Raw genomic sequence first — 26,149 nt, 5'->3', positions numbered from 1 at the left:
CAGGGTGTTCGAGTCCTCTAGCCTGGCCCGCCTTGCGGACAGGTCGATCTTTGCGTCTCTCCTGTCCCTCTCGCTGCTCACAGGTCCGTCTCCGTCTCCTGAGGCTCCGGTCCACCTCCACCACATCCGCCCTCTGAGTCTTCATCTCTTCCTGAGTCTCTCTGCCTCTTGCCGCCCCTCTCCCTGGGAGGGACAAGCCACAAACCGCCCCACCCACAGAGCGGAAAGGGGCAGTTGGAAGCTGGAAGACCAGTCCCTGACCTCCTCCTCCAGGAAGTCCTTACCCACTTCATTCTTCGAGAAAATCCTACTTCTCTCCCTGGGCCCACATCTCTCAGGAGCAGGGTGGTGGGGAAGATTCTAGTCAGAGGGCCCAAGGATTCCTTGGCTTTATAAAGGCGGCAGCCTGAGGTCCTGGCTGCCAGGCAACTTCCCTGGCCTAGAGAATGGGAGATTTCCACCCATCCTGCCAGCATACACACAGATGAGGGTCGAGGGTCTGGGGTTTGGCAGGCATTCCTAGGTCCTGTGTCCAGGGCTGAGATTGGGTGTCATTAATTTGAGCACCTACTACATGCCAAGCCCAGTGCTGGGCAACTTATTCCTTTTATCTCAATCTGCCTGAAGGTGAAAAATCATCACCCCAGGATATAGATTAGGAAATGAGGCTCCAAAGAAGTTCCAGGGCTTGCCCAAAGTTACAAAGCCAGTATTGGGTAAACTGGCCAAGTCCTGGTGAGTTACAGAATGTCCTGCCTACCCCTACTGGACATTCACCCTGCCCCTCTAGGAAAAAGTAGACTCCAAGCATCTTCCTGACAGGCAAAGTTAAGTCGCTTACCGGGAGAGGGTAAGGCCAGAACTTGGGGAGAACTTCCAGCTCAAAATTCATATGGGGTGCAAAAACACTGGAGAGGGGTGGAGCACGGGGCCCTCCTCCCGACCTGATAGCGGGGGTGACCCTCAGGCAGCAGAGGGCACCTGTGGGCTACAGAGAACAGGAGAGGCCCAGGCATCCCTCTAGACTTCAAAGCCTAGACATCAAAGCAGCCAGGTGGAACACAGGATCAGGGAACTGGCATCTGACCACTGGCAAGGGGTTGGAGGCCCCTCCCTTTCTGTTAACACAGGCCTGAGGTCTTCTAAATGATCTAGGGAGGGCTCAAGTCACAGGGCCTGGTCCCTCCACTGCACTGGAGTCTGATGACACTCACCTCAACCCCCAAACTCCCTGCAGAACATGCTGCCCCCAAGGACCTCTCCCCCTCTTTCTGTCACAACTGGAGAGTGTCAGACCCCGAGTCCATAGGTTGGACCCAGGCGGCCTTAGGCTGAAGGTCTTACAATAGAAGCCCACTCTCTGACCCCTGACCCCGGGCCTCTGGCCAGACCTGCTCCTTCTCTTAGAGCAGCAAAAGGCAGCCAAATAGCTTGCAGTGAATGGCCGAATGAACACACAACAAGGACAGGTGGATGGATGAAGAGTGAACTAATGAATGGATGCAAGGATAATGAACACACCAGGGACAGGAGGGGGTGTGTTCCGAGCTGCACATCGGGAAATCAGGGGATATCTAAAGGAGCAAAGTCCATGAGATCAATAATAAAATTAACAAAATGAACTGTAGAACAGAGGGACCGAGGGTGGCGCCTGTGCCCTGAGCAAGTGGGAAGCAGGCACAGTGATGAGCCGGCTGAGTCTGTGGGACCGTTTATTGGGGCTGTGTCCAGCCACGCCGCAGCGCCAGCCTGGGCCGGAGCCCAGCGTCCCCAGGAGGCGCAAGGAGTGGGGGAGGGGAGAAAGCGCGGGAGCATCCGCCACCCTTGGGCTCCGCCCCGTCTTGTCTTGGTCCCTGCCGTGGTGCTGCGCTCAGGTGAGCGAAGTGTCGTCATCACTGCCCTCGCCGCCCGCGCTGCCCATGCGCTCCTCCCGGCTCTCTGCCACCGCACTCTCGTCGATGTTCTCCAGCGAGTCCGCGTGCTGCACAGACAGCTCCGACAGCGCCAGGCTCGGCAACGGGCTCTGCTCTGGGTGTAGCCACGGCTTGAAGTGCGGTTGATGCTTCTGCTTCCACTCAGGGTATTTGACGCACGCCTTATACATCTTCTTCATAGCCTACGGAGCCGCCGCACCGCCGAGTAAGGGGTGAGGTGGGAGCGAACTGTCTTCACCACATCCCCTCCCGCGCCCTCCAGCGGCTCAGTCCGCAGCTCCCAGGATCCTGACTCTTGATCCGGTTTTCATAACTCCGCCCCTCAGCCCTAGCTCCGCCCCTGACCCCACTCCCTCATCCTGGAACCCTCTCCCCCAACCTCCACACCCGCAATCCCAAGGCCACTCACCTTGGGAGCCAGGAACTGAGAAGATTTATTCACCACCCACTTGGGTAAGGAGCCTATGAGGGCAGGAACGGGTAGTGAGGAGAAAAGGGAAGCAGCAACCTCAGGGAACCAGCCCCCCACAAACACACATACCAGCCCCCTCACTCCAGCCTGGGGCTTCCAGGGAGGACACGCTCTTCTCCTTAGGGAGGGGGTGCTGTGAGGCAAGTCCTATAAGACTTCATCATCTTCACCCCCTCTTTCTACCTCAGACCATGGTCCTCAGGCTCAACTCTGTTAACCCCCCACCTCCACCACCCCCTGCCTCTGCCCTCTGCTGAGCCCAAGGGCTACACAAAAGAAAACCACAGGGTCCTAGGTGACCACAGGCAACACCTGGGTTGAAATCCTGGCCAGTCGAGCTCCCACCTGCCGCCTCCCCTCTACTCACACCGACCTCCCTTTTCTCATACCCAGTCCCTCTACCTTGAATGGCCCTGGTGCTCATCCGCTGCTCTGCCTGTCCTTCCAAGCCCCCTGGCCCAGGAAGCCTAGCTGCTACATAGACCTCTTGGCTAAGCACTCCAGCCTGTCCTGACCTAGAATCCACAACCCAGCTCTCCACCCTGTCTGATTCCCAAGTGTCTGCTCTGCCTCTGACACACAATAAACTCACTCAGTGAGGTACCGGGGAGCTCTGGGCCTGGGCCAGTGGGCCCTCGGTGGTGCTGGGGGCATACCCAGGCAAAGATGCTCAAGGCTTACCCCTCCTCTAGTCATTCATCCATTCCTTCACTCACTCCACATTCACTCAGTGATACCCACCCTGGACCAGCCCTGGGGACCGAGAGAGGAACTCACTGTCTGGGGGGCCCCAACAGTATGCCAAGTACTCTGCTAGAGGGGGATGGGTCCACAGGGCAGGGAGCCAGCAAGTCCTCTGGGTATCAGGGATAGAGGTGGTGAAGCAGCCCTGGAGGGATGAGTAAGGGCAGAGAGGTGTTTCTAGGCCAAGGGAAAGGGCTGCTTAGATAGGTAGGAAGGTGTAAGCTATGAGAAGGGACTGGGAAACCTGGGGAGGGGGCTTGGACTTTACTCTGAGGGCAATGGAAAGTCACAAAAGGATTTTAAGCAGAAGAGAGTCACAAGGAAATAAGTCCTTTGGAAAAATCCCTCTGGTAGCTGTATGGACAGACAAGGTCGCTGAGTATGGAAAGAAATGACAGATTTAGGAGCTATTTAGAAGGTAAAATCAATAATTAGTGGCTAGATTTGGGAGCTGAGAAGAGGGGACCCCAGACAACCACCAGGTTTTTGGCATGAGTGACTGGAGGGAAGAGACTTAGGAGAAGGGGCAAGTTAGGAAGTGAGACAGTAAGTTCATCATTGGACACAGGGAGCCTCAGGTCCTAAGAGACACCCTGAGGGACACGTCCAAGAGGCCAATGGCCACAGGGATCTGGATCTCAGCAAAGAGAAACATGTGGTCAACCTAGCCACAGAAGCCTGGGGAGTAGCTGAGCCCTCCCAAGGGAAAAAGGACTGGGGCCTAGGAAACCCAGACCTTCAGGATGGAAGCCAACACGGCAGAGTGGGAGCAGCCAGTGAGCAGGGAGCCAGTCAGAGCGTGGGGGAGCGGGAGTCCATGAAGAGGGCTAAAAGCTTCGTCATGGAGTAGTGGCTACCACCTTGGCCCTTGCTTTTCAAACCATTGTAAAACCTCAAACTTCGGTTCAAAGAATGTTTTGGGTGTAGATGCCCCCAAATACAAAACACCTCCTAACAGAGGCCCTTCTGGATCCCAGTAGATCAAGTAGATCAAGCCCCATCCCCTGCGGTATACAGAAGGATCCCATGATGGGCTTCCAGGGCCAAGCCCTCACCTTTGGGGTCCACCTGAGCCATGTAGGTGATGACGCAGCTCTTGGGCCCCGTGCTCTGGATGAGGTAGCCCGTCTGGATGGACACAGCTCGGACCAAGTCTTTCCGAGGTGGGTATTTCTGGGGATGGAAGGCACAGGGAGGTGAGACTCAAGGTGTGGGAAAAGAAGGTGTCTTTGTAAGTACACTTAACACACACACACACACACACACACACACACAGTTGGTTCACATCCCCTGGCATCCACTCCAGGCCAGGCCCGATATTGGGGTGAGGAGAAAGGGAGGAGTCAGGAGTCATCCTTGCCCCTCTTAAGCTTCCCCTGTTCCCCTCTAGAAAGACCCAAGTCTGGGGTCAGGGCTCATGAGCAAACACATGGGCGTGCATGAGCGCGTGCACACGCACACACACACACCCTTGCCCAGGCCAGCTGCACCTGCCTGTCCTGCCTGCCATGGAGACCCAGACTCAGGGAGGGTCAGAGGACCCTACCTCTCACCTCTTGCTCCCCCTTTCCCAGCCAGTCCATCCCACCCACTTGTCCACAGTGATGGCCCACACCACCCTCTCCTCATCTGCTTGAAAGCCCCAGCAGGAAGACAGGAACCATTATTCTCACTGTATAGGAAGGAAACAGGGACAGAAGGCTTCCTGCCTGGCCTGAAGTCACAGAGAAGTCCTGGTAGCAGCCAGGGTCCTCTCCCTGGGCTAGGTCTGCTGGCCCGGCCCTAGCTGGCACCTTCCCCTGCCCACCCAGCAGGGAAGGCAGGTTGACTCACGGGATGTTTGACTGAGTAGTTCATAATGATGTAATCAGTGCCCATGGGAAGCCAGGAGCGGAGGGTGATGACATCACGATTCTTCAGGGGCTTTGGACACCTCCCTGTAGAGGGCAAGGGACAGTTCAGCCAGACCGCTGGCCTGCCTGCCTGAAAGGTCGTGGCAAAGCCCAGAGACATAGGGATGCCTGGTTAACTGGCAGCTCCCCCTGGTCCAAACATGTACCCCACCACCACCACCAGACCTAGTTTCTGCAACTAGCAAAGAGACAGCACAGAACCCTCTCCCCTCCTGCATCCAGCCATCCCTGCTCCTCACAGCCTCACACAGCCCTTACCTTGCTGGCCTGATCTGTTTGCATATGTGAATGTGAGTGTATGAGAAAACAATAGTATTACTGTGAGCGTGTCCATGAAATGTGTGACTGTGAGTAGGTGACATGTGGCTGTGGGTTTTGTACATGACTGTGCATGTGTGTTTGTGTGGAATGTGTATGCTTGAACATGGGAGTACATATGTGTGTGAGTGCACATGTATGTGTGCTCAAGTGTCTGGGAGTGGATAGGGATTCAGGGAGGGCAGCCCTACATCTCTGCACTCAGGTCTCTGAGCAGCCTGGCCATGGGAGTGACCCCAAGGAGGGAACGGGGGAGAAGGAGGCGGCTGGGCGGGAGGCCTGGATGGAGGTGGAGGGGGCTGGGATCGGCGTGCTTGCGTCTGCTCACAAGAATAATAGCCCACGTCAGCGTTGACTGTCAAGCGGGCAATGTCAAAAGTTTCAATGACATTGCTGTCCCACTTCTTTCGGTATTCAATGTCATGTAGGACGTCGTAGAGCGTCTCTGCTGGCACATCACGGCACTCCATCCGGCACTGCAGACAGACACATGGGTTGTCAAGGTCACACAGGGCTCAAAGTCCTGGCTAGGGGATGGGAGGGCAGACAGACAAGGAGGGAGGAGGAGAAGGAGGACAGGAGGAACAGTGACCTCTGAAGCCAGCATGGGCTCACCTCTTGCCATGAGCCCTGTCCAGCCCTCCCAGAAGCCACCTGTGCCAGGAAAAAGCCCCTGCATCCAGAGACTATCTCCCCCATCTCAGCCGCCACCAAACCTCCCCATTCATCCCAGTCTCCTCCTCTAGGAAGTCTTCCTGAATTACCCAGCCCACTTTCTGGACTGCCATACACTGAATCTCTTTATCTGTGCCCTCCAGGTCCCTGAACTTCATAGGCAGAGGTTCAGTCGATTCAGTACAGAGCCTGGTACGAGTACATGTTAAATGAAATGAAAGCATGAATGAACAAACAAATGCCTAAATGGATGATGTCTTTCCTCCATGGTACTTATCACCTGGTACTTATCACCATTTGCCCTCCTTTTTCTCTTTTTTCCGCCATCCGACAAACACCTTTGTTTTTTGTTTTGTTTTGTTTTGTTTTGTTTTTGGCCACGCCGTGCAGCATGCGGGATCTTAGTTCACCGATCAGGGATCTAACCCATGCCCCCTTCATTGGAAGCACAGGAGTCCTAACCACTGGACCGCAGGGAATTCCCCCAACAAACATCTTTGGATTTCTTACTATTTATTAGCCTTGTTCTCAAAGAGCTTTCCATCTAGGGGAGAAAAGAGCCGAGGACACTTTTTTTTTTTTTATTTAACCCCCACAATAACTCTACCAGATAAGAAATCCAAAGAGGAACTTAAGGCTCAGAGAGGTTAAGGAACTTGCCCACGGTCACCCAGCTGGTAAGTAGCAAAGCTGGGATTTAACCTAGATCACGTGTCTGGAAAACAAATAAAAACAGAACCAGGTTTTACTAGATTTACACTCAGCAAGATGAAACTCAGTCCATATCCTTGTTCTGTGATTTTTTTTCACCCGAAAGCCCAAACCCCAGGATCATGTTCCCCTCAGCAAATGGACAAGTTCTATTGTATAGTTTATAAAGGTTTCCCAGAACTGGGTGTTCAGACGGTGCCAAGGGAACCACACATTACTTTCTACTAAAAAGTAAATACATGCAACCATATGAGGGAGGGGTCACATCACCTTCCCCCTAATCTTGGGTTAGGCCCTGGCACCACTAATGGTGATGAGAGGACACAGGAAGGACACTACCCATTGGGTATTCTAGGCACCAGTGAACTCATCAAGCCCTGGATATGCTTCACTTAACAGAAAATACAATGGACAGAGGAACAAGTTAAGTGTCACCATAAGAATACAAGACAAAGCCAGATGGTGAGACATTCTGCAGGGCTACTAGTCCAGTCTCTTCTACAGGTCAATGTCATAAGGAAGGAACTGGGCTAGACTAAGACTTATAGGACAAATAACCAGATAGAAAGTGTGGTCCTGAATTACATACTGGCTTGGACACAACAGCTATAAGGACATATCTGGGACAACAGGAGAAATATGAGTATGATCTGAGTATTAATTAGATGTGCTGAAAATTTACTGAAACAAAATGGTGGAGGTTGCTGCCTGAAGCAAAGCAAGTTACAAAACGGAGTGCATGATATAATCTCATTTTGGGGGAAAAATATATGCACAGAAAAGGCCTGGGAAGCACAATCGCTAAGGTGTTAAGAGTGGCAATCTATAAATGATGAGCATATAATAGCTTTATTTGCTTTTTGCTGTCTGTATTTCTAATTTTCTAATATATATAGTACTGCTTCTGCAATAATGAAAAAAAATTAAATAAAAATGTTTCCCAGAGATACTGAGAGGTACACTCACCACAAGCACTATGCTAAGGGCTTTCTACACATTTTACCACATTTTATTCCTACAGCAGCACTCTGAGGGATAAGCCCCATTTTAGTTAAGAAAACCGAAGTTCAAGGACAGCTCTAGCCTGCAAAGACTCATTGTGTGTCATCCTCCCTCCCTGCCCTCTGTTTGCTTTTCTGCTCCACCAGGTGGTATGACTAGATCCAGTCATTTAACCAGCTTCAGCTCTGTGCAGAGCATAGAAGAGTCAGAGATGAATCTGAGGCCTGTCCTTCAGAGGCTTCCAGTTGAGAAAGGAGACCAACTTGGAAACAGGGAGGTACCCAAACTGCCCAGTGGGGCACAGAGGAGGTGGTCAGCTGTGTGGGGTGAGGCATGTGGGGAATCAGTCTTCATGGAGAAGCTCAGCATGGAAGGTAGGCATCTAGCAAGTGGCCCTGGCAGAGAGAACAGTGTGGCCTGTAGGGAAGCTGAATGAGTTCCATCTGCTCCAGTGCCCATGGTGTGCTGCAGCCTAATACTCAAAGGTCCTGCCTCCAGGTCTTCTTGGAGAAATGCGTAATTCCAGGGCTACGTCGGAGTAAGTATAAGATGTACCTGGAACATCTCACTGTGCCAGAAAGTAAGGACAATGTACTGACAGAATGATAGGGACCTTGCCCAGCAGACACAGGAGCCAGCGTGAAGGGCTCCTGCTGGTTCCATGACCAACTCACCAGGGTTTGCCAGTTTAGCACTGGAAGTCCGTATCCCGGGAAATCCCTCAGTCCCAGGCAAACAGGACAGCTGGTCCCCTACCATGGGCTAAAGCTGGGCCAACTCGTGTATTAAAATAAATAATGATAGTAACAGATTATATTCCACTGAATAAAATAGGAAAGCAAAGTATATACAGGTATGAATAAATAAATTTAATGTTTAATGAGGAATAGGGTATTTATATAGTTTCAAAGTTCCTTCCCATCAAATCAGTAATTTCACATTGCCTGGCAGATACCACCTTAATCAAATGATCAAAGTGAACATCATTAGTGATAGGACAAGTTACAACTGGATGTTTCCTGATAGGATGCAATAAAAAAAATACAGGTACCACGTATGTGATATTTCTGCCAAAGATGCATGATCTAAATCTAATCATAAGGAATATCAGACAAACCCCAAATGAGGGACTTTTACAAAATATCTGGCCTGTAAGTGTCAGGGTCATGAAAGTCAAGGAAAGACTCAGGAGCTATATCAGACTGAGAGAGACTAATGAAACATGAGTGAACGAATAAATGAGTGATTGAACAAGGTGATGAGAAGGATGGGATGGAGAAGATGGCAGAGGCCGGAGCTGGCATGGTCAGGAGCATACAGACAAACTTCCACTGTGCAGCGACACTGAGGTCCGGGTGTTGCACCTGACATTCAACACACACACTCACTCTTCACCCCCCGGTGAGCTGTGCTGCAAAATAGAAAGCTGAGGCTCAGGAGAGGAAGCAACCTGTCCAAATCATACGGCGAGAAAGCAGCAGAACTTCAAAACCGGATCTTCCGATACTCTTAACCATGAAGGAGCACTCAAGTGTGGCTTCTGAGGAAACCACAACTTCTCTAAATCCAAGTATGGAAGCTGGCTTGGCTTTGCAAGTCCTCCAGAGAGTGACTGTATATGAAGGAGTAGTGACAAAAGAGTTATGCTTTGTAGGTTAGACTCCAGCCTGGGGATTCCTCTTCCCTCAGGCCAGCCTTGGTGCCCCCAGGGCAAGCTGCACCCGCGGCTGGGTGCACTCTGAGAAAGGCCTACACTGCCCAGACTGCCTCTTCTCCCTCTGGACTTCTGTGGCTTCAGGACCAGGGGCCTCCCTCTGAGACAGCAGGCAGTGAGAGAAGCACGCAGAGCCACGAGACAGACCAGGCACTGAGTTGAGCATAAACTCTGCATAACATTTTAAGATAAAGAAGGAAACTTCAAAGGGTTCCCAAGCTCACGGCAGGCTCCTAGGGAGGAAGGTCAGCTGTGGGGCCTGCTGGGAAGGGGAGAACTCAAGCTGTGGAGGCAGCGCTGCAGGTGAGGAAACCGAGGCGGTCCAGGTGGCCAGTCTGGCTTTGGGCCCGGCTCTTTCCACAGCCTCCAGGAGGCTGCGTGCATGAGCCAAGAGGGGTAAATTACATCCAGCATTGTTCCTGTGCAGCTGCAGCCACCACATGGGCAAGGTAATTCTAAGAGGCTTCTGGAGGGACAAGTAGGGGTAGAGGTGAGTCACTGGAGAGCACCTGGTGGGCGGGGCTGTGACCAGAGTCCACGGCCATTGGGCCCTGCGCAGGTCACTTACTTTGGCTGGATGCTTGGGAGCTCCTCCTGGAAACCAGAACTGAACGGGAGGCAGTGCCGGGGTTGCTCAGCCAAGGAGCAAGCCATGCTTGGCTGCAAAGCCCTTAAGGCCTGGTTTACAGCAGGAAGTCCCACATGCAGCCATTTTGCAGCTGAGAAAACTGAGGCCCAGAGGGAGCAGGTGACACTAGAGAAATTAGACTGTGTACCCCCTACACTCCACTCTCTCCAAACCCCATGAGGTAGAGAACTGGGATTGCCCAGAACCCCATAGAGCCGTGGTCGGAAGGGAATGGACAAGCAGGAAAGGCCATCAGGGGTGACTCCTGCAGGCTTTGAGTCTGGCAATCCCAGGTTCCAATTCCAGTTCCTCCCCTTAGGCACAAGATTTAACTCACCTGAGTCTTTGTTTCCTCATGTGAAAAATGGGGATAATAAAAGTACCTATCTCGGGGCTTCCCTGGTGGCGCAGTGGTTAAGAATCCACCTGCCAATACAGGGGACATGGGTTCAAGCCCTGGTCCAGGAAGATCCCACATGCCGCGGAGCAACTAAGCCCATGTGCTACAACTGCTGAAGCCCACGCACCTAGAGCCTGTGCTCCACCACAAGAGAAGCCACCGCAGTAAGAAGCCCACGTACCACAACAAAGAGTAGCCCCCACTCACCACAACTAGAGAAAGCCTGCGTGCAGCAAAGAAGACCCAATGCAGCCAAAAATAAATTAAATAAATTAATTAAAATTTAAAAAAGTACCTATCTCATGGGTATGTTGTAATTAAATTAAATGAGATAATGTATGCAATATGCCTGGCACATAGATACCCCCAAAACAGTAGCTGTTATTACTTAAGCAGGCTTCCACGAGCAGCCACGCACCCTTCCACAGGGCCAGGACCAGGCCGTGTCTGCATGTGCCTCTTTACGTTCTGGGCCCCAGGCGCCTCTCTTGCCTCACCTGGCCCTGCCCTTCCGTCCATCCATTCACTACTGCCCGGAGTCAGCTGTGTGCAAGGGCTGCAACTGGACAACAGGGAACTGGGAAGTGAACCAGACTTGGGCCCTGCCCTAAAGAGGGCCCATCAAGTGGGCAGTGGGAGAGATGGGGACATAAAATCCCACTAGAGAATGAGCTGGGTTGAGGGGGTGGGCATGGGAACTGTGGGATCAGAGGGCAACTGAACCTAAAAGAAATTGAATTGCTGAAAGGGGAGAGAGGGCATTTCAGGCAGAGAGACTGGTGGGTGCAAAAGCCTGGAGGCTTAAATAAATAAGAAAAGAGCAGGGTCCAGTGCCCTAGCGGTGTCTCACTCTACCCTCCTCTCTCCCACCCCTTGCCCCGTCCTTCTTTGGGAGATGCCTTCCCAGTGCTCAGCATTAGAGAAAGAGGAATCTCCACAAGAAGAGGGAAGTGGTGGGGGAAGGGGCTGAAGTATCTCCCAGGGCCCAGGGAGATGGCTGACCTGAGACAGAGGAAATGAAGTCAGGTCGTGTCCATGGGGCTGTGGTGTGGCTTTGAGGGCCAATGGCCAGGGCAGTAACAAGCAAACTGAGACACGGACAGATGGATCCAAGTCTGGCCCAAATGCCAAGACCTCACACAGCAGGTCTCCAATATCCTTGCCCGTGGGATATATGGGGCACATGGATTATCCCAAAGTCCTAGGGACCCAGGAGATGATCTTTTCCACCACTACTCTTCAGGTCACCACTGGGAAAACTGAGGCCCAGAGAAGGGTAAGGGGTCCATCTGGGCTCTGAAACGTGCCTCAGGCTGTACTGACTTCTCACCACATTGCATTTTAGCAGTTTTGTTAAAGAAATAACTATTAAGCAAATCACCCTTCCCCAAAAGAACTGTATTTAAAACAGAGAAAGCACTCCTGACCCGGGTGGAGCACTAGCTGTCAAATCAATCATAGCCCCAAACAATAGCTACCACCTCAGTAACCATTACCATGTGCTCCAAATCACTAACTCATCATCCCACAAAAGAGACAGCAGCACCTGGACCACGGACCCCACAGGGGCTGAAATTTAGGTCAAACCGCCTCTGCCGTCAAGGGCATCAAGCTGCACCCTGTGCAGATATTGTCTCTTACCCTCCCAACACCCTGATGGATATCATCACCCCCATTTTACAGATGCAGAAAGTGAGGCCCAGAGAGGTAAAATGATTAACCAAGGCCACAAAGCTAACAGTGGTGGAGCGAACCAGAGCCTGGGTGTGCCTGACCCCAAAGTGTCAGGACTTTCTGCTCCCTTCATCAAGGGGCAGGACTGGCCCAGCTAAAACAAACACGCTGGCAACTGGAGACTGCCTTAGTTAATTCATGGTTATTATTATTATTATTTTTTTTTCTTTTCCTTTTCTTTTGCAGTACACGGGCCTCTGTTGTGGCCTCTCCCGTTGCGGAGCACAGGCTCCGGACACGCAGGCTCAGCGGCCATGGCTCACGGGCCCAGCTGCTCCGCAGCATGTGGGATCTTCCCGGATCGGGACACGAACCCGTGTCCCCTGCATCAGCAGGCGGACTCTCAACCACTGAGCCACCAGAGAAGCCCTATTATTTTTTAATTTATTTTTAAATTAAAAAAATAAATTTATTTTTGGCTGCGTTGGGTCTTCGTTGCTGCGCACGGGCTTTCTCTAGTTGTGGCGAGAGAGGACTACTCTTTGTTGTGGTGCGCAGCATTCTCATTGCAGTGGCCTCTCTCGTTGTGGAGCACGGGCTCTAGGCGCACAGGCTTCAGCAGTTGTGGCACGTGGGCTCAGTAGTTGTGGCTCACGGGCTCTAGAGCGCAGGCTCAGTAGTTATGGCACACGGGCTTAGTTGCTCCGTGGCATGTGGGATCTTCCTGAACAAGGGCTTGAACCCGCGTCCCCTGCATTGGCAGGCAAATTCTTAACCACTGTGCCACCAGGGAAGCCCTAATTGATGGTTATTATGCAGAGCTCAATGGATTCAGAAAGGCTTGCTGACCAGGCAGGCGAAGCTCAGAGATTCTTCCTCTGAACAAAATTCCCGACTCTATCCTCAGCCCTCCCTGGGCTTAAAGGCAAGGCTGTGCTTTTCCAAAGCTCAGCACTGGAGCTCTGTACCTGGAAGTCTCCTCTGAGAAGACTTGGGCCATCGCGTTGCCCCACAAGCTCACACTCGCAGCAATTCCAGGCTGTCTGGTCAGATAGGCCTCTGTCCTGCTGCTTCCTGCCTGTGTGGCCTTGGCTTGGGCAAAGTACTTCAGTTCTGAATCCCAATATCTTCATCTGTGAAACAGGGATAATCCTCCCCTCGGAGCAGAGCTGTGAGGATTAAATGAGACTTGTACATAAAGCCCCCAGCAGCAGCTGCCCTTCTCCAGCCCTAGGCCCCGGCAATTTTCCCTGACTTCTCAGGCCCTGCCGAGGGGAGCACTTTCCTGCTAACACCAAAGGGCAGGATACGAAGGGGCAAGGAACAAAGTTTAAAACAACAAAAGTGCCCAGATCCTGCCACAGGGTGGATGCACAGGGAGGGGGTGCGTGGCCCTCTTATACCAGGGCCCTGCACAAGTCCACAGGCTCCACCCTCACAACCCACAACCAGGCACTGCCCTCACCATGTCAGTCCAGGTGTTGAGAGATACAGACACTGACTCAGAGCACACGGCACGTGAGAGGCTCAGCTCCAGCGGCCCCTCTGCCCTGTCTGCTCCAAGTCCTCCTCCCAGGGCTGCGCACCACCTGCTTGCTGGCTTCAGGGCCCTCTACTGCCCCTCCCAAAGGCCCCACACAGCCATCATTGAGCCAAGCTGCTAGAGCACCTGCCCTTGCCTCTGGGTTTCTGGGGCCCCCAGAATGGAGACCCCTAAGACCTTCCCCCCATGTCCCCACCAAATCTCAAGAGCAGCTCAAGGGCACTGACACAGGGCATCAGGGGAAGCAGAGGTGGGGGTGTGTAGGAGGAGAGAGATCTAATAAGTCCTGCTTTCCCAGGACCTCCCCTTGCTGGTTCTTTGCTATTTTGCCCTCAAACTTCAGCCTGGTTGTGTCCTGCCCAGGCCACCTACCATGTCCCTAACTTATGCAGGTTGGCCTGGGGGCTCCTCCTCCACCCCACCGCCTCCCTTCATCAGCACACACTGCGATGCATCGATTCATCCTGGCCCCTTGCTCGTCTTGGCACCCCCAGTGCCTGGCATGGTCTAGTAAAGAAATGCTGCCTGAATGGAAGGAGGGACAGGTGAGCCAGCAAAGAGGCCATGCCCGCGTGAGCTTCTCTGATTTTTAGAGTGCTGGGGCCGTGCCTGGTGGCCCTCACTGCTTTGTGGAGGTCAGAAGGAAGGGTCGTTGTGAAAACCCCCGGGACGCTTGTAAAACTCTCTGTGGCACTCGAGGCTGATTACTACTTCTGCCATCATCTTCATAAAATGGAGTGTAAGGGGCGGGGGCAGAGACAGGTGAAGGGAGATTCTGGGACTTTCTGTAAGATCTTTAATAATTCTGATAAAGAAAAGTAAATTCAATCTGTACTGAAGTATCAGTTTACATTTAGTAAATAGCAAAAGTATATAAAATAACCACTGCTTGTGAGCATATGGTAAAACTGTTACCCAGTTAGTGACAGCAAAAACTGGTTGCACTGGGCTTCCCTGGTGGCGCTGTGGTTGAGAGTCCCCCTGCCGATGCAGGGGACACGGGTTCGTGCCCCGATCTGGGAAGATCCTGCATGCCGTGGAGCGGCTGGGCCCGTGAGCCATGGCCGCTGGGCCTGCACGTCCGGAGCCTGTGCTCCACGACCGGAGAGGCCACAACAGTGAGAGGTCCGCGTACCGCAAAAAAAAAAAAAAAAAAAAAAAAAAAAGAATGATACATCACCTTGAAGATCACTGCCCAGCTACTGAGGACTGTGGTCTCCCTCAGGGCAGGGGCAGGGGCCCCTCAGAACCCAGAAGAGGTCTGGCAGGGAGCAGTTGCCAGAAATGTTCCTGAATTAATGATTCTATAGCAATATGAGAAATGTCCACAGATGCAATGTTAAATGAACAAAAGAGGACACAAACTTGCATCTGTGCCATGGTCTCAACTGTACATAAATTATCTACACCCTTGAATGAGAGCTGGAAGGAAACAGGGAGACGTTTTACTCAGGAATTGAGGCACTGGGGGATTAATTTATCATTTTTGGGTTCTCGTTACTGTTGGTACAATAGAGTTTATATAAGATAAAGAAACCATACTTTTTTTTTTCTAGGTTAAGTGTGTTGTCCAGAATCCCGAGGTCCTTGTTCCCTGGACCTGGGAGCCTGGACTCTGCTGAGATGGGCCTGAGGCTGCCCAGGCTGATGCTGAATTGCCTGGAAATGCTCTGTGTGGTGTAGCCATGCTGAGAGTAAAGCCAGAGGGGACTCAGGGTCCTTCCACCCTCAGCTGGGACACAGGCATGAAAATCCTGGGGGCTCATGGCAGGGACAGAAGGAAGCAGGGGGACGCAGGTACAGGGACGGGCACACCTAAGCAGAGTCCTACAGGATGAACAGAATAACAGATGGCACCCAGATGTAAGGAGGGGAAAGAGGCTCCTGGCAGAGGTGCTGGAGGGGACTGGAAATGGCCTGGACCGGCTGGGGGAAGGAGAAGGCTCATGCAGTTCCACAAGGTAACCCAAGTGAACAAGGATGGACGCGGGAGGAAATGGAGCTGTCCCTTGGGTACCTCAGACTGTTCATTCATTCATCCATTCAGCAAACGTTAAGAGCGTGCCAGCTCTGTGACAGGCTCTGCACTAGGGCCTTGCAAATTCTCCTAATTCCATCCTCTCAACTACCCATGAGGAGGGAAGATTATGCCCTTTTGTAAATGGTGGCTGAGAAAAGTGAAGTGAAGAACCATCCTGGAACCCAGTGTCGACCCAAAGTCCACCCCTGAAGCTGTTCCCTAAGAACCAGGCTCTGCTCTGGAATCCCAGGTGGGCCAGCATTTGGCCAGATGAGGACTGTCCCTGAAGGGTCCACGCTAGGGGATGGGGCTGCTGGGGCAGCTCTGCCTGGAGTAAGGGGAGCTGGAAGGACACAGAGAGCAGGTTTGGCGTGGGCCCGTCACAGGCTCTCCTTTCCCCACCTTCAGCCTCAGAGTTCTCACCTGTAAAATGACTAGACAACCTCTTCTGAAGGGAAGGGGATCTGGCACCAGATAACCTCAACCCATCTTCTCTCCTAAAGTGCGGCCCTCCTGAGACCGGTGGTAGGCGGAGGTACTGCCATATCTCCCCTAGACACAGCTCCCAGAGGCTGCGCAGGCAGACCAAGCTAGGCCCCTCTGCTGCTCTCCACGCAGGGCTGAGTGACTCATCCCTACTGTGCCTCCATCCCCTTCCCCTCCCCCTACCTAGTCTCCAGCAGCCTCCCTGGACCCCCACCCCCACCCCCACCTCCCCACCCCCAGGCCTCTGCCACTGAGGAACATCCTGCTCTGATCTCTTGGAAGCTGACCTCCTGGTCTGGAGCTCCCACCACTCTGCTCCAGCCCTGGCGGAGGTGGGGGAGCCAGACAGAGGAGGGAGACCTGAGAAAGAGCAGAGAGTGGGTGGGCCTGCAAGAAAAGAAAGGGGGTCGGGGAGATCAATGAGACAAGACAGGGGCCAGGGCTGACACACAGACAAGCGGACAAACACAAACTGGATAAACACTTCCCAGGACTTCAGGCGCTGCCAGTGGCCTCATGCCCCCAAAGCTCTCTAGCAAGCTCCAGACTGCATTTTCAACAGCCTCCTGGGCGTCACCCCCTGGACAGCCCATAGGCTCACCCTCACCATATCCACTACTGTTGGATTATCCAACCCCAATGCCCACTCCCCTCTGCTCCCCGCCTGTGCCTGGAACCTGGGATTCTGCTTGGCCATGACCTTCCCAACAGCTCCTCTTCGCCAGACCCAGGCAGACCTCACCATCCTTGCTTGGACCGGTGCAGCCACAGCCTCATCACTGGTCTCCTGGCTCCCAGGCTGATCTGCCACCTGGGGCCAAGGAGCTTTCTAAAACCCAGTGCTGGGAATTCCCTGGCGGTCCAGTGGTTAGGACTCTGAGCTTTCACTCCTGCCGGCCCGGGTTCGATCCCTGGTCAAGGAAATAAGATCCCACAAATAAAATACAATAAAATACAATAAAAAAAATTAAAAAATAAAACCCAGTGATGATGGTACTGCCCAGCTTGAAAGCCTCTGCTGCCTCTCTCTGCCTTCAAGATCAAATCCTAACCAAAACGTCCTCCCCACTCTGGCTCTGCCTCCTCTCCTTCCTCACCCTTAGTCCGCACCCACCAAGACCTTCTCAGCCTGCCACCTGACTCCTGATGGGCCCCACAGGTCCCACCCAGACGCCACTGCCCCCCACCACGTTGTCAGCCACGTCTCCCTCGACCTGAGTCCTCACAAAGGGCTGTCACCATCTCCATCAGTCTCCCCACTAGGCCTTAAGAGCAGGGCCCAGGTCTGGTCCATCTCCAGGTCCCCAGCACCAGCACAGTGGCTGGCAGAGTGGGTGGGAGACATGAGAAGAGGTTTGTTGAACGAATAAATAATCAGGACAGATTAACAAAAAGGAGGAAACGGAACAAGTAGAGACATAAAGGCAGAGGCAGTAACCATTAAAGACAGGGATAGAAAACACACCCCAAGGGGAGACTCTGAGATCCAGAGACATGCCCAGAGGCAAAGACAGGAGGCTGCAGGGAAGCAGGGAGGGGAAAACCGAGGCAGAACCAGAGCTGAGCTGGGGGGCGGAAGCCACTGGGAGACAGCTGAGGAGACATAATTGGATCAGAGACAACTCTGCTGCAGTGAGGGGGTGTGACTCACACACACAAAGTAATGCCAGACACAGAAACACACACAGAGTCTCACATTCAGAGGCACATACACCCAACCTTAGGCACGTGTACACACACAAACACACACACAAACACATTCAATATAGATTTAATGACCTTTGTCAGGTGCCCTGCCCCTGAGGGGCTCACAATCTACCCAACTAAGGATCAGATCATACACACAGGCACATACAATCCAGCTCCACACACAGAAGGCCAGACAACTCCCATCACATCATCCTGCCCTCATAACACACGACAACCATCTGGTATCTTATTTAGTTATTTGCTTCTATTTTGCTTGTCTCCCCCTCAGGATGTAAACTCATGACAACAGGGTCTGATGTGTCTGGTTTGCCACTAAATTCCTGGATATACTTGGTATACAGTATGTGAACAATAAATATGTGTTGAATGAATGAATGTTGGAGACACACAAGGGAACTCCATCCCCTCTGGCTGTCAGGCCTCTGCCTTAAGACTCATCACTTCCCTGGTCTAGTACAAGGTCCCAGGCAATCCAGAAGGGTCCAAAAACAGGGAGGAGGCATCAAGGAGATGGTAGCGGGATTTCTCAGGAAACCAAGGTTAGATGCAGGTTGTGACAGGGAACTCAAAGGATGAGATTAAATGGCCCAGGCAATGCAGAGGAGACCAAAGGCAGTATTTAGCTGTACTTCCCATTGGGTGGCGGAGGGGAAGGGGAGGGAGGTAAACTTGCAGGCATTGTTCAACTGCCCCAAGACATAAGAATTCTAGAGAGAGGTCAGAGGTAGCAAGTAGCTGCCTTCAGGGAGCCAGGCTGAGAGGCAGGGAGGCAATTATTATGCTAAAACCCCAGAGAACAGCTCCAGCTGCCCAGTGCCACCTGCCCAGCCTCTCTTTAATGACAGGTGAGAGGAGTCTGTATTTGGTGTGGGACCCATCACTAAGTTCTGGGCCTCACACTTTCTTCCACTCCCTGTGTTGCTACAGCTCCAGGGGTCCCAGAGCATCGAGGCCTGACCAGGCGTGCCTGAAGTGAGGCACAGGGAGGGACAGAGACACCTCGAGCCCAATGCATGGTCTGAGTACCTTTCCTCTCACCTGTTGCTGGGGTGGGGAGGGTGGATGCTCACCTGCCCAGATCAGGGGTAAAGGTAAGGGGGCAGGGTGGGAATAGAGTTTTAATTCCCATCTATCTCGGTGGCCGCTGGCCCCTCATGAACAGACTGGAGCGGCCCAGCTCAGGTCCCAGAACCCTAAAGAGCACCAGGCCTCCGGGGTCATGGCACCCGCAGCCCTGGCTCCAGGTGGCCCAGCCAGGCATGGAGACACCGGGGAAGAAAGAAAACCCATCTGTCTCCAGGACTGCCTCCTTTCTCTCATCTCTTGAAACTTTAAAGACTCTCAGCTGGAAACTGAGCTGGGGCTCGTTAAAGTTTAAAAGCCAGAGCCTGGGGACCTGGTCATGGAGGAACAGAGCCAGCCTGGGGGCTGAGGGCTCTTCTAGCCCCAGCATGGATGGACACTGACTGAAGCCACCCACCCCACCAGTCCCTTGCCCCCAGGGGGCTGCACGTCCATACTATCTTACATCCCAGCCTGCACAAGAGTTATGCTGTAACCACCATGTCCCATCCTTTATCCCTCCTAAATCTTTCTGGATGCAATCCCTTGCTCCATCCCACAGTCCCTGCTTTAGTGCAGGCCTTGGCATGTCTGTCCAGACAAATACAGCAGCATCTTCCTCCTACCACCCACCTTGTCTAAAACCCTCCTTGGTACCCTAGAACCTCCAGGACCCAAATCCTAGAGCCTTGGTCTAGCTGTCTAATCACCTCCTGCCCCCTGAGTTCCAAGCCCCACAATGAACCACCTGCAGCTCTCCTAATGCACTGCCCTGTTTCCTGCCTCTGGGTCTTTACACAGCTGTTCCTCTGTATGAAATGCTCCCAATGCTATCAAACTTGTACTCCTCATTCTCTACCCAATTCCAAACAGATCACCTGAGAATTCCTCCTCTGTGAAGCCTTCTCTGGCCCCCAAGGCTGGTTCAGAGGCCTGCTCTGGGTCTCTGCAGCTCCTGTGATAAGTGTCTGTCCCAGCACCCAACTGGGAGTTCCTTGAGGGCCGGGTTCGTTTGATTTCCTTCTTTGTCCCCAACTTGAATGAAGTGCCCAAAGACAGGCAGGGTAGCACTACTATTCACATGTGACAGATGAGGAAGCTAAAGCCTAGGCAGGGGCAGCAATCTGCCCAAGGCCACATGGCCAGGGCTCTGGACCCTGTGCTCTCCCCCTATGGCCTCAGACCAACCCAGGCATCTCCACAAAGACTTCCCTGAAGCCTCCAGCCACCTCTGACCTTTCCTCTCTCTGATTTCCTGCACCTGAAGGTCCAGACCCTGACTCGCTGGGGTCATGCTCTCTGGGGGCCTGTCTGTCCCCTGAGGACAGCTCTGGTCTACTTCCTCCGGCTGCCCTCACACCAAGTCAGAGCTAGAGCCAGCCAGGATAGGGGTCTCAGGGCCTCAGCCTGGGTTCAGGAGCCCCATCTAGGGACCTCTCAGATGGCACGGACTGTCATGGCCTTAGCTCTCCATCCTTACTCTGTGTCCAGCAGTGCAGAAGCCTTTACCATGGCCTAAGGCCAGGACAGCCTCTACAAACCACCTGCCCAGCAACTTCCTGTAGAGAAGGAAGTTCTTCCTGTAGAGGAGGGAAACTGAGCCCCAGAGGTGGCAGAGGCCCAGCCTGAACCTGAACTCACTGAATCCAAACCCCTAAAACTCAATTAACTCCTGCCTCTGCCACCACAGATAAGAAGACTGACTCGTAAAGGTGAAGTAACCCCCCAAGGTCACACAGTAAGGACTGGGCTCTTGCTCAGCTGGGACCACTCCAGGGTGCCCTCCCACAACGGCACAGTACAGGGAGACCGAAGGCAGAAGACAGGGGTAGGTTCTGAGCCACAGGGTCCAGGAGACGGAAGGGCCCAATGGTGCTAATAAGCAGGCCCAAGGGAGTGAAGAGATCTCGGCCTTGGAGTCTCAAGGACCTGGGCTCTGATCCTGCCTTGGCTACCTTCTAGCTGTTTGACTGCACAAGTGAATTCTTGCCCTGAACCTCAGCTTTCACATCTGTTCAATGGAGTTCATAAGACTCACAACTACCACAGAACAGTTGTGAAGACTCAGTGGGACAACATGAAGAAAACACCTGGCCCTGCGGCTGTCCCCACCTTCCCCATGACCCTTTTGAGTCCCATGGACCATTAAGAGTGAGAAGGGTCCTTGGAGATCCCTGAGATAATCCCAACTTTTACAGGGGGAGAGAATGAGGTGCTGAGAGGGGACAGGCCAGAGCACTGGCTTAAGAGCTTGGAACCCAGGGGGCCTGTGGTGTGGAAGCAGGTGGCCAGTGAGACAGGTCAGGGAGGGGTCACTGAAGCTTTCTCCAAAGGGGAAGAGGAAGAGTCACAGGACAGGAAGTCAGAGGAGATAGGTCCCCACCACCCAGCTTTTTGTGGCAAGAGGAACCTCAGGTTCTCAGCTGCACTCCCCCAGGAGACCTCGCACCCCTGCTTCAACCGTCAAGCCCCTCAAGGCCCCTACCCACCGGGCCCACTCCTGCCTCTGTGGTCTGCCTATGGACACCTGCCTCATGCAGTGGGCAGGGGGTCACCTGGAATTGTCAGTCTTCTCTCCACCAAGGTCTGGACACCTCTGAGGACAGGGGCCAGGTCTCCTCTGCCTCTCAGGTGGCTAGGTACACAGCAGCATCAGAGAGCCCGAGCACATGAGCATCCAGGGCAGGGCTGGGCAGGCCGTGTCATCTCCTGCTTTCTGTGCCTCATCCCTCTCCATGGGCCCCAGCCCAGGCGTTGAGTTTAGAGGCCCTTGGAGCCAGGAGAGCCCCATGGCACAGATGGAGACATAACCCAGAGAGGGCAGGGATGTGCCCACAGTCACAAACACAGCAAAAGAATACCATAGCCAGGACTAGACCTCAGCCTCTTCCCCAGCTGGCCCTGCTTGAATAAGTGACAGACCCCCCAGTTTCCCTTTTCTCTACTGCTACAGGAGCTGTGGGGAAGCCTGGCCTGGGCACTGAGAGACCTGTATTCAGGTTCCAAGCTTCCCTCTGCCTTGGACCCAGGATCCATGTGCAGCGTCTGCCTTTGGGATGAAGCCTGACCTCTCAGGAGGTGGTATCTGCCTCCTCTCCAGTGCCCGGAGCACAGTGCAGGCTTGGGACCAGACCAGGCTGGAGGCCAGGAGGGAGGGAAAGGGAAGAGGTGGCCTCCAGCAGCCCTGTCCCTTTGTCCTGGCTCCAAATGCTGGGCCAGAGCCACCGTGTCTTCCAGAAACCTCTGGACGCAGGGGCAGGGAGAAGATAAGCCTGGGGGAAAGGGAGTGAGGTGGAGGAAATCAATCAGGTAGGCAGATAGGTGGACCCGCTCCCCCAACCTGGGATCATGCACACAGGGCATGTACAGGAGCTTTTCCAGCTCAGAGGGCAGGCCCAGAACAGGCTGTGGGGAGGGGGGAGCTCAACAAATACCTGTGGTTGAGTCGCAGCCTCCCAGAGTGACCCAGGGGACTCTGGCTTCAGACCTGCTGTGTGACCTTGACAAGCCACTCCCCTTTCTGGGCCTCAGCTTTCTCATTTATCAAACAAGAATGGGATGATGAGAACACCACGTCCTTCAAAGAGTTATTGATGGGGTCAAATGCCAGAATGTTGACTAAGATGTGAGCCCAAGCTGAGAGAGGCAGGGGCTCTGGAGCCAGGCTGGCCTGGGTTCCACTCCTGCCTCAGCTGATATGACCTTAGGCAAGTGACATCACCTCTCTCAGCCTCAGTTTCTTTGTTTGTAGCATGGAGACAAGCCTGCTACTGCCCAGGACTGGCCGGAGGGTAAATTAGACCATGGAGAGAAACGCTTGGCTCAGAGCAGGGGCTCTTACCAGAAATGGATTCCTGGAATCTTGGGGATGGGGAGCTCAGAGACCTCTGCCTGTCCCCCACAGCTCCATCTGGCTGTGCTGAGGGGATCAGAGATCTCAGGATGCCCGTAACCAAGGCCCCAGCCTCCTCCTTAGGCCCCAGCTCTGCTCACCTCCTGGCCCCAGTCCCCCCTCCACTGTGGGGAGCAGAGAGAACTAGGCAGGGAGGCTAAAGGTCTGGGTGCCAAGTCTGGCTCTGCTGGGACTTGGCTGTGTGAGTCTGGGCTGGCCCCCGTTCGTCTCTGGACCTCGGTGTCCATACTTGCACCCCAGTGAGGGGTGAGTATGAAACTGGGGTTGTAAAGGCACCTCCAACCTCTGCTGAGTCTGAGAGGGAAGGAAGGTCAGGTGTATGCCCTGACCACAAGCCCACAATACCCCTGTTTTTCCAAGTCCCCTCCACTCCCAAGGAAGAACACCTGACAAATCTGATCTGGCCACAAGGGGTCCATTGTGGCACTCTGGTCCCCAGAACTGCCAACTCCAGTCCTGGACTAGGCTGGGTTTATTCATTAACCAAGCCAGTTGGAGGAGGCAGCTCCGCCCTGTTGACACAGAGGGTGGGAGTACTGGTCTCAGTTCAGACTTTCCCCTTCTCTTCCCTCTGGAGAGCCAGCTCGGTGGGGAACTTACACTTCCCAACCCCACTGCACAGCCCAGCCTTTGAGCCTTTCCTAGGTCACAGTCAGGAAAACAACCTTGTTCTCACAACTTTGCTCACCTTTTATTCAGTTTGTTTCTTTGTTCCTTCCTTCCTTCCACCCTTCATTCAACCAACATCCCTGCTCTGTCTGTGTTGGAGATTGAGGACGCAAAGAAGGATAGGACCTGTCCCTGTCTTCAGAGAGCACTAAGCTGGAACATACTAGCTGCCCTGCCCTTCCCTACTCCTCAGGCTCAGACACAGGTCAGGCCTCCGGGAAGGCCCCAGCCCAGGGTCCTCAGGCCTGGGTAGAGAGTCCCAGGAGGGGAGACACACATGGAAACCCAGAGAGAAAGAGACAGTCAGATAGCCAGGGTGCAGACAGAGAATTATAGAAGGAAGAAGGGAAGACAGAATGGGTGAGCCAGAAGACCACACGGGGACAGGTGGACAAAGGTCTAAATGACTAAGACAAAGTGAGGCAGAAAGGCACAGGGTCAGAGTGGGAAGGTCAGACATCTCTGGCCCTGGTATGAGGCCATGATGCCAGAGCTAAATCCAAATCCAAGAGCAGGGCCCAGGCAAGAGGGGCTGAAGTAGGGGATGGGCAGGAGTGCCCTCTGAGTTCAGTGTCCTGCTTCCACCTCTGCCCCCCTCCACCACAGGAATACACTCCTCCACATGTTCGAGAAGGACAGCAGGAAGGGTGAGGCAAGAGAAAGGGAAGGGTACAGTTTACTGCCAGCACCCCACTGAAGGGAGACCTGCCCCCTTGAAAAGTGGCACTCACAGCAATGCCAGATGCGTTATGTTGGAGGAAGCTACCGAGGCCTCTAATCAGAGCCTTCACCAGCCTATTCCCCATCTAGTTCCCCAGGGTAGGTGGGCTCACGGGGTCCCAAACCTCAAGCCGGCCCTATCTAAGCAAAGAGAAGAAAATCAGGGGGTTGTGAGGAATGGGGTTGATGGCTGTGAGGGAGGCTGAATGTGCCTACATCTTCCTTGCATCTGCTGGTCCTCTCCTCCCCCAGCCCACCCCCAGTCTAGCCCTGTGTAAGGCAGAGACATTTAAGCCCTGCTTTCAGGATCTGCCAGCCAGGATCCTGAGTCCCTGCAGGAGAGACTCAGGGAACAGCCAGGAGGGAAGGGGGAAGAGCAGATCATCAGACAAGAAGGAATCAGATCCCTGGCACCCAAGGGTGCAGAGAGTGGGGAAAGAGACCCAGCTCAGGCTGAGAGAACCAAGAACTCAGGAGAGAAGGGCTCAGTCTCCCTCCTCAGATGACTCAAGTCAGGACGTGGTGAAGGCTTCCATGGGCAGAGGGCTCCCTGAGGGAGACCATTCTCCTAGGTAGGCCTGACAGCAGCCCACCTCCCCGGATCAGGCAGGGGTGTGCAGAAGCCTGGGTTCTGGCTGAGTGAGCCAGAGGGAGTCACACCCCCTCTCCAGGCCTCAGTTGGCCCACCTGTGAGATGGGGGCTTGCCCAGCAAACTGTGCCTCCTCCTGGTTTCTCACAGGAGAGTCTGAGGTGTGCAACCGGGTGTCTGTAACCCAGCGGGAGGACCAGGAGACTCCCTGGTCAGAGGAAGTAAGGGTGCAGTGCAGACTACACTTGCTGCAGGGCAACCCTACCTTGATCTTGTGCAGGGTACGATCCATCTCCACAGCCTGCACCCACACAGACACGCCGGCCTTGCTGTAGGTCAAGTTCCAGCCCGCCTCGGCCTCACACTCTGACCGGAAGCTGCGGAAGTCCTGGTCGTCGGGCACCTGGACGCTGTCGCGGCCCAGGACTGGCCGAGGCCCCTGGGTCTCAGTTGAGGCAGCTGACTTCTCCATGGGGGAGGCCCAGAGCCCTGGCCCTAGTCCGGCTCTCCTGGGTCCTCCGCGGAAGCTCCAACAACGTCGACGCGGCTGCAGATGCTGACGCCACCTTCCAGGGACCTGAAAGACCGGTTTGGGAACCGGAGTCAGTGCGCTGGGGGCGCGGGTGCGGCTGTCCGGGGTCCTGGCGGGTAGACAGAGACAGGCAGGGGCTGGCCAGCGCGCACCGCCGGTACAGAGCAGTACGCCCCCCGACCCCTTCGCTAGGCGCGACCCAGACCTCCGGTTTGGGGGCCGGAGTGGGGTCTGCGTATCGGGTGCGGGGGGGGGGGCCCGTCGGGACCCGGGGGGAGCCGCGACCCGAGGTGACGGACGGCCCGGCGGGATCCGCGCAGCGCTGGCCGGACTGGCTCAACTAACTCGGCAGCGGCGCCGGCGCGGGGCCCGTGGAGGGGGCGGGGTGGGGTGCTTGCGGGGCCGGCCCGCTCACCTGTGCCAGCTGCTCCGCCGGGGCCCGCCGGGGCCGGAGGTGCGAACGCCTCTGCCGCCGCCGCCGCCGCAGCCGCCGCGCTGCCCGGGCGACCGGGGCCGCGCGGGGGCTCTGGGGGGAGGAGCAGTGGGTCCCGCCGCCGGCCCCGCCCCACGCGCCCCCCCCCGCCCCGCGCGCCCCCGCTCCCTCCCTCTCTCTCCCCGGGCTAGGCTGGGGGTTCCGGGGGCTCCGCTCGCCGGCGCTCGGTATTTTCCTGGCTGCGGAGGTGCAGCAGATGGGTCTCGGAGCCCCGCCCCGCCCCGCC

At 54.5% G+C, this 26,149-nt stretch overlaps 1 protein-coding gene across 2 annotated transcripts; it reads right to left on the bottom strand.

Moving 5' to 3' along the window:
* Window positions 1-1,695: 1,695 nt before the first annotated feature.
* On the bottom strand, window positions 1,696-26,078 carry STARD10 (StAR related lipid transfer domain containing 10). Of its 2 annotated transcripts, none has more exons than XM_082845775.1 (7): window positions 25,846-26,078; window positions 25,164-25,539; window positions 5,710-5,857; window positions 4,984-5,087; window positions 4,206-4,323; window positions 2,344-2,396; window positions 1,696-2,116 (listed from the first exon to the last, which is right to left on the bottom strand). In XM_082845775.1, exons 2-7 carry the CDS (start codon window positions 25,368-25,370, stop codon window positions 1,871-1,873), a joined length of 876 nt encoding a protein of 291 aa, XP_082701901.1. In that variant the 5' UTR covers window positions 25,371-25,539; window positions 25,846-26,078; the 3' UTR covers window positions 1,696-1,870. The 2 variants fall into 2 exon arrangements, with proteins under 2 accessions (XP_082701901.1, XP_082701900.1); XM_082845774.1 differs by having other exon boundaries at window positions 25,164-25,475; window positions 25,846-25,988.
* Window positions 26,079-26,149: the final 71 nt, after the last annotated feature.

This window comes from Leucopleurus acutus (assembly GCF_964270905.1).
Source record: "Leucopleurus acutus genome assembly, chromosome: 8".
In the NCBI taxonomy this organism is placed as follows: Eukaryota; Metazoa; Chordata; class Mammalia; order Artiodactyla; family Delphinidae; genus Leucopleurus; species Leucopleurus acutus.
The sequence above is the reverse complement of the archived record's forward strand: the minus strand, read 5'-3'. Positions and strand labels throughout refer to the sequence as shown.